The following is an 8,833-nucleotide window of genomic DNA, read 5'->3' as shown; positions in this document are numbered from 1 at the left end:
TCATTCTCCTGACAATTACCGAACCTCGAAGTCTTCTAAAGGAGGAAACTTTCTTCTCCCTAAGCTGCTTTATTCTTTAATTGGAGGACTACATTGTTACGATCGTGTGGTCATTTTAAAGTGGTACAGAACCATCTTTAGACATAAGATATCCTACACTAGTGCATCATAAAAAAGCCCAATGCATCGTTGCAGTATGTGTGCTGCTATGATGATGCATCTAATAATATGAGGACAACGAATGTTTCACAGGCACCACTTTAAAAATTCATGACTCGCAAGTATTGACGAAATAAGACTGATAAACGAATAAAACAGCCTTGAGTGGAAGAAGAAATGGCTTTGTTTCGCATTGAGACATGATCTCGATCTTGTTTACGCTTAGTATTAGTAGAAAACTACATTTCACCAAAAGCCTGAAACGCAGAGATGGAAAACTAGTAAATAGGAAAGAATAACCTAGTTACCGAGATACCCACTGTGTGTGACTTGTGTATTGGATCATAGTAGTAAAATATAGGAAACTGTTTCTTAGCCACACAGGACAACCACCTTCAGCCACCGATCGTGATATTTAAGGAAATGCAAGATGCATTTCAGCCTTGGGCTCATCTTCAGGTGCTTTAACAGTCCATGTGAGCTTTACACCATTTCGTTTCTTTTTAGTTGTAGACGTACGGTTCTGGAGAATATTTATGTACAAATACACAATTCAAACGTGGTGTGCCTTCGGCGGGTAATGCTCTTGCTATTAAGGGACTGCTCAAAACCCGCCTTCACGGCTTTGGACGCCTAAAATTCAACCCGCTTTCTGGGACAGGGTCCATGGTACATAACTTTATAAAACCGTAATTGGTGGAACACACAGCATTCATGCCCACAAAACATGAGGCTGCAAAGCTCATACGCAGTATATTATGGACTCGTCACCATTCCTTACCCTGACTTGTTTGTTTTTCTAGGTGATTACCGGCAACCATGGATCTGCTTCCTCTGCAGTTTACCGCTCCTAGTGTGGTAAGGCATCGTGAATGTAAAAATACAGAATGTTTAATTTTCACTTAAAATACTATGCCAGAGAAGTTTAATATCGGTTGTTTATTGATGGTACTCGTTTCCACATCATTCCGTTGTGGATAATTTAGCAGCTCCACATGTCTTAGATGGCTTAACGTTGTGTAGTGCTGACGTAGTAATAAAAAATAAGTGTAGAATGTAGAGCACGTATCTAGACAACTTACAGGGCCATTTCACTGCTATTCTCGAGTTCAGCTTCTCGAGCCGCCTGCAACACGTTTAACACCACTATTGGTGTGGTACTGTCGAAGGTAGTACGCAGTTTCATACGAACTTTGAATGATAGATGTGATGTAGAAATAGGCTACGGTTAAGATTCTGTGTTGAAGCTGACTTAAATTTCTCAAGTGTTTGTTTATCGACCTCCGTCTTTAGGTTCGCACCAAATAATCACTGATCTGTGCCGACGCATTTTGCGTTCTATTGTTCATCAGTGGCTGTGTAGAACATACACGACCTCTGATTCCTTAATAAATGGAGTAGAAAGGTCTGATAGAACAAATACCGCCTTCGTTCAGTTGCAGGTGGTTCGAATATAAAAAAATTAATGTATTTAAATTGTTTGCAAATACTGGTATACGAAAAATGTTTGCAGATTCCTTCAACTGACCTCACACGTCCGGTACCGTCGGTCACACTAACAGCGCATGGCAGTATCAGCAGAATAAAGGTAAACCAACGTATCGTATTTCCTTTAAATGGTAAAATGTTTCTTCTACTACATACGAATTCACGTAATTAGCTGCCTTTCGAGAACCATAGATACTAAATGGACTCGCTACTCTGCTTCTGAGCGACTTATTGTCGCCTTACAACGAATAAGAAAAAAGCTTAAACAGCCACTAGAGCAGAATAGTCCGTCCTCAGACAAAATACTTTTGTGGCATAACACGCGACATGTTGTATTGGTAATAACTATTTTTTTACAGGGACTTAGCAGTCAGATAGGATACAGCTTCCCTTCTCAAGAAACTGCCGTGCTGTTTGCCCCAGTTTTATTCAAATGTTGTCTATTCACACTTCATGGCTGTAGCTTCTCACTCTTTCACAATGAGAACCCTCCTGTATCGAAATGAAATGCGGGCAGGTGTGAATTTTCTAACATTTACAACTGCAAAAAAATGGAGATAGCGATACTTCTTTGCTGCTGCGATGAATGAGCCGTAGCTTAATCTGCTTAAAGCACAAACCCAATAATTTCCATCACCGCTGGCCAATAATCTTCCTGCAGTCAAGCACAGTAAACTACTGAATGTTTCCTAATGTCTTTATTGCAAATGACTCTCAGAAGTTACGCACGAAACTTTGTCTATTTACTAAACACAGAGTAACAGTATTATCCCCGTTACCTGGGTATTCTCTAAAGTGATTCTTCCACAAAGCATATTTGCTGCGTCTTTATAGCCAAGGTAGTACTAAGCTTTCCTTCTTCTGCAAATAACCTGAATTTGAGGCCCTGTTAACCTCCAAATGTTTAAACGAATGTCTAATCGTGATAGGCTCGAAATACAGTTGCATATTCGTGTTTCAGGTAACAGAGGCGCCATTGCAGAAAGATATTTGCGACGACCACGTCGAAGTTGAAGTCCATTACTGTGGCCTGAACTTCACAGACCACTACTTGCGCTTGGGTATAATAAGGAACAGACTCTTCCCGGTTATCATGGGCAGTGAATGTTCCGGCATCGTAACACGTGTGGGCAAAGCAGTCACCGATCTGCAGGTAAGACACGTTTTCTCCAGCACTTCTTTAGTTTTCCGGAATAAAGCTAATGTTCTGATGCTTTGTTACAGGCGGGCCAGAAAGTGCTCTGTCTGCAAATGCAAGGTGGTCTGTTTAGGCATGTTGTCCACGTCCAACGCAAGTACTGCTTTCTGCTGCCAGAAGATATTAGCCTAAAAGATGCCGTCAGTCTTGGTCTAAACTTCGTTGTGGCCCACTTCTGCCTGTTTGAATTCGGATGCCTTGCTAACGCGGATAAAGTATTTATGCAGTCGGTCGCAGGTAAACTGTAATTACGTGATGAAATTTTTCACTATGTTCATTCTCGTATACTAGTGCAAATTTTTTTCATTTTCGATGACGTAATCATATATAGCATTTGCGGTGATGTCGCTGCGTTTGATCGTACTCACCTAGCGTAGCGTAAGAGTGGAACGACATCGTCTCGTCCGACGTCGAGCATAAATTAACTGGGACAGATAGGGGATTCAGGTTTTCTTTCTCGTTGACATCACAGTAGGAAACGTGACCAGCGATCGTGCTGAAACTGCCAGGGCACAAAATAAAATCATGTCTGACTTTGACACGTTGTCAAACATTATGCTCGTCTGCCACCGAAATTTTCATTCCATCCTAACCTGTAGTGTAATCTACCACCTGTAGTTAACAAACATTGCAGCTGTAACTTATAAACACAAAATATTTATGAAGCGCAGCAGTCATTAGTCAGAATGACTCAAGATGGAGCAGCTGCAACAATTAGAGGAAACAGGCTGGTAACGCGGAAATGTTAGTTCAGAGTTACGTGTTGGGAAGGTATAGGTCCGCCTGACAAATTATGAAAATTTAACTTACGTAGACCCATAAAAACAAGAATAGGAATAGCAAGTGGAAACCGTGTATATGGTGTAATGATCGTTGTGGTAAATTAGATTGAAACAATTGAAATTAGTTTTGTATGACGTTTTAAGGGAAAATATTTTAAGTGATAGATTTAGCATTAGGGTTAAGTCCTTTGGAAAAGCTGCGCGAGTACACTGTAAGATAATTGCTTAAAAATTTAGTGCGGTTGACTGCGGATAATTATTTAGCTATTTTAAATCGCTAATTAGCGTCCACCCGTGGGAACAGTATTAAGCAAAAATCTGTAAGAGCTTTCCTAAATTTTAATAAGCTGATGTTAACGGTATACGTAGATAAAATACAACTAGATACACGGGATGCAGGCGACTGCGCTAATGTGGTACGTAGAATCTGTAATAGTTAATATAACTTTAATGGTGGTGTTTAGAAATGGTCTTAAACGTTGCCGACAACATAGGCATTAAAGTTCATCACAAGACGTTCAATGGACTAAGCGACCTGGTGAACTGAAATATTTTACTTTAAAATAAAAAAGCAGATACGCAGGACTCGTAATTGTACAGCATTACATTCACATCAGTTTCGCGATTTCAGTATGGAATATTTGGATGTAAATCCCATTAAATACAAATAAAAATCCTACAACCAGCTGCAAAACTGAATTACAAGCTCCGGTATTAGCTCTTGTGGCCAGGCCTGGCAAACTCGGAATCCGTTGCTTAATACTTGCTTCCATTACTTTAGCTCACTGGCTCTGAAGTCAGTTTTTAGTATCTTCGTTACTTCAGTATAAATTCCCGTCTCATTTCAGGTGGTGTCGGCACGGCACTCGTCCAGCTTGCTCAGGCAGTGGACAATGTCGAAGTTGTAGGAACAGCTTCTGAATCAAAGCACGAAAAGCTGCGTTCTCTTGGCGTGAAGCGGGTGTTCCGTCATGATGAAAACTATGTTAATGAAATATTGCAAGATTACCCTGAAGGTGTTGATATAGTGGTAAACACCAATGGTGGAAGCGATCTTGAGCAGTGTTTAAAAATTCTCCAGCCTGTCGGAAAGTTGGTACTGCTAGGTAAGTACAAAAGAGAAGCATTGCAGTAACAATAGTGTTGCCTCTTGCTACACTTAGAAGCTATTCTATGAACAGTAGTGCTGTCATAAGACTGAAAATTAAACAGGAGTCATTATGCCTTTGTGAATATAATAGCTCTCGTGCCAGAACGCTTTCCTTAGACTCCTGATGTGGTGTAGATTCGTTGTAAAACAATTTAGTATTTGCAGTATCGGCTAAATACTTCCTTGAATTAGTCTTGATCTCATAAACAGTACACGTTGCTAGTCATTATCTTCGAGAGACAGGTGAAGTGTCATTGGTATGACACAAGGCATCGCGTAACGTAGGCAGTGCAGTGTTAATGATAAAGGGTTATGAATACAGGCAAAGAGCAGCTGAAATTCCATAACTTAGGACGGACTCTAAGGGGACATAGAATGAAACTAGTCTAAAGAGAAACTATCATTCTCTCCATGTCTGTAACCTATGTCAAATATATCAGCATTATAGTCTTGAGATGCCCCCAATTTTGTTACTTTGGGCGCATGGTGAACTAATCTTAGATGCCGTAGTCGGTATCTCTTTAACATTAGCTTTCTACTGGTAAGAGTTTATGCAGTCGACTAGTTTTCATCTAAGCTTTCAGTTGCTCAATGTCTCTTGTCCCCTTAATAGTAAACGTTCTTCCATTCCAAACGCATAAAATTTCTACTTCCTGAATTTACGAAGCTCCGTTTAATTTCCATACTAACCTCTAGTCAACACTATAATGGTAAAGGGGTTCCTAAACGGTAGTTATACAAAATTTCTGATTTTAAATGTATTAATATTCCTGTCATAAACATGATGTATCCGTCGAGAATGAAATAAAATTACCGCACTGTTACAACCCATAGTTTTAAAATGACGTAATAGTGTAAGAATGTTCATTAGGAAATTCATCTGTGATAACGTGGCCTACCAACTCGTGTAGAAAATGCTGTGAACTCTTGTATTATGACTCTTGTATTTAGCGCCAAAGAGCTTCAAAAGTGTAACGATGGTAACGTAACCTCCACGGAGCATGTGATGACATGCAATACTGTGATAATGTTCGGGCGTCAGCAAAAGCAACAGATAGTCACTAATATCCACTACAAAATTGTAGGTCGAATATGCAGAGAATTTGAAGTCGAAGGTAACGACGGCGTAGTCCGACCAGTGTAGGAAAAACGTTGGGCTAGTAAGGGTGGAAAGCGGTGTTAGCCTTCCTCAACCTGTTACAAATTCGATAACCACGTGATAAATGTTGCTATTATGTACGCCGGCATTCGTTTCAGCTCAGTGCAGCAATAATTTCCTGGAGCCATTGTGCAGCAAGTGTGGCTCCCCTCTCCCAAATTGGGGGAAGAGTTCTGGTAGCGTTAAATTAGGACGGTGTCGGTGTACTCATGTCTCAGTCCAGGGCAAGGCTGTCATATTTGGCGTGACACGTAGAGCCTTTTGTGAAGACAAACGTATTGTTTCACTAGCAAGTTCGTCCCTTTGGCCTGATTCTCTAAGAATATATTCCGGCTCTGTTGAGATACATGTTTGTAGGATCTGTTGTATTTTGACGAGTTCAAAGTTACTGTACAGGCGATAAAAAACCCACTATTTCGCAGACAAAATTAGCGAATAGATATCTTTCGACCGTTAAATAGGTTGAGATCAACTACGTGACTCAGCGCAACCGCATATTTCAGGAACATTTGCAGTATATTACGCTAGCCGTCTTACCGCGTGTGGCTGAGGGTACTAAATTTACTACGATGCTGTCCTAGGCGCTAAAGATTCATGGGCAGAAAAATTGTTTTTAAGTCTGTGTGAACTCCACTTCGTAGTTTTACATTTAGTTTCCAGCAATATATGCATAGGAGGTAGTGTACTGGTTAACTCCTCTAAAAAAACGTTTGCCCTCGGAATCTGAACAGTAAGCATCTTGCAGCGTCTGCCACGGAAATTGAGAATCTGATGCTTTTTCACACATGAACCTGCAAAGAAACGCTCTACTTTCCTGTGGATATTCTTTCTTCTACCAGTCGTATCAGGTACGGGTGAGACTGGTCTAACTAGGGCTTTGTAAACGTGTGAAGAACTCTGCAACCCTTTCCCCAAGGACTTGTTGATCCTTTGAGTACCGGTGGTTTCCGCCTGATCACCATTTTTGAATAATACCTGTGCATTGAGTGTAACAGCTGATGCTGTTGGCACGTCTATGGACACGAGGTACGAACGTAGTGCATCGTAGCAGTCACTTCCAGCGTTCAAAGTTCCAAACGGCGCAAGGATTCTGCTATATGACTAAGGGAGTATCATGAAGTTCTGATAAAACATTAGATTTTAGATCCATTTTTGCTTATTCAGGATTGTGATCAGTTTGAAGCATCGTCTTCATGACCGCAACGAGATGTGGACTTGTCTAGGCAAAATGCAAATTTGCTTCGAAATACATAAAGCAAAATACTGAGTCACTGACAAATATCGGTGGTTAACACGAATGTCTGTTTACGTTCGAAAATTTCTTCTTGTATGTGATGTTACTGATAGCAAAAGTTACTTTGTGAAAAATTTTTCTGTGTTGTTGGGACTCAAAGGCTAATAGAAAAATAATGCTACAAAAGATACAAACAGCATTAACATGAATCGGGAAAGGTAAAATAATTTGGAGCATGAAATGAAATTATTGAATGACACTATACTAGACAGGTTGTCCTCTCATTACTGGGCGATAACACCAAACGAAATGAATAACTGTTGGTCTTCTTTTCATCCGTAGTGTTAATTCATGCACGACAATTTTCCGTTGCTGCGTCCTCTTGTTTAAAACTAGTTGTTTATAGCACCGTGTCTTACTTTCCTGCTTCATCTTCTTGATACATTGAAAGCGTACAATGTTTCTTAAGAAATAGGTGTAGTTAGGCTGCAAGCATTCATGCTGTATGCTTTTCTAACATAGTTTGTTAATGACATTTTTTCAGGGTCGAACAGCACGGTTACATACTCAAAATATACATCATGGGGGTTAATGCGACCTAAATGGGATATCGGATCGTTGTCCTCTGCGGATGTAGTTAGTAAAAACTACTGCATAGCTGGAGTGAACATTGGCATATGGTTAGACCTTCATCCGGAGGCAGTGCAGCGATCTCTAAATGAAATATTTAAGCTGTATTGCAGTGCCAAAATACAGCCCTGTATTCACGCAGTTCTGCCCTTTGAAAAAGTAAGTACACTGTGCTAAATATTTATAAACTCCATAGGAAAAACTTTCCTCTGTAACATTTGGATACTTGCAGGTGGCTGAAGGCATGACGCAACTATGCAGACGTGAGAACTTCGGAAAAGTGATTCTGGAGGTCAAGCAGAAGGCAGCAGACACACCAGCTGTGGAAGATCAAATTGCGGTAGTGGCACAGCCAGGAGCAGTGGAGGAGCCAAAAGAAGTTGACCCAGAAGTGAAGAAGGAAGACCCCGCGGCTTCTGCGGAACCAACGGTGGTCGAACCTCATCTGGAACAAGCAGAAGAGACTGTCGCAGAGGGTACAACTGATGTCAGCGCTCCTTGATAAAGCGCAGTTGGGAATTTCAGGCTATATGGTGCCGTCAGTACAAATACTTCAGCTAAAGTTTTAAGGTTTTAATGGCTCTTCGTGGTAAAACTTCGAAAAGTAGCAATTGCATATTATCCGGTGCTGTAAATTTATAAAGCCAAAAGGCACTTTTAATGAAGTTTATAATAAACAAAAATTGAGCAGCGAGTTACTGATTCTATGTGTGAAACACCCCACCCCACAAACGTCATGTAGTGAACATGACGTACATATCTGTATCGGTTCTTCGAAGGTAAAACATGTCTATCTTTAGGCAGAGTAAGCTTAACCTGTAAAGCTAGACCAGTGTGTACAGTTCAGCCACCTTGAGTATGCAAGATTGGTAAGTGGAAGACACCATGCGAATGCTGGGTACTTCAAGAATTTGCAAATCTCTTTCGTGGTGATAGCACCCCATAGGTAATTCTGTTCCACTTTCTGCGGCCACTCTCCGTTCCTGTACTAATCTTCCAGACATTTTTCTGCGATACAGCAAGATTTCCCACA

General features: G+C 40.7%; 1 protein-coding gene across 1 annotated transcript; it reads left to right on the top strand.

Moving 5' to 3' along the window:
• Positions 1-968: 968 nt before the first annotated feature.
• Positions 969-7,762, top strand: LOC124613718 (synaptic vesicle membrane protein VAT-1 homolog). Its single transcript, XM_047142438.1, has 6 exons — positions 969-1,017; positions 1,673-1,747; positions 2,609-2,800; positions 2,872-3,082; positions 4,476-4,657; positions 7,715-7,762. Exons 1-6 carry the CDS (start codon positions 979-981, stop codon positions 7,760-7,762), a joined length of 747 nt encoding a protein of 248 aa, XP_046998394.1. The 5' UTR covers positions 969-978.
• Positions 7,763-8,833: the final 1,071 nt, after the last annotated feature.

Source organism: Schistocerca americana, chromosome 4 (assembly GCF_021461395.2).
Source record: "Schistocerca americana isolate TAMUIC-IGC-003095 chromosome 4, iqSchAmer2.1, whole genome shotgun sequence".
Taxonomy (NCBI): domain Eukaryota; kingdom Metazoa; phylum Arthropoda; class Insecta; order Orthoptera; family Acrididae; genus Schistocerca; species Schistocerca americana.
Note: the sequence above shows the minus strand (reverse complement) of the source record. Positions and strands in the feature narration are given on the sequence as shown.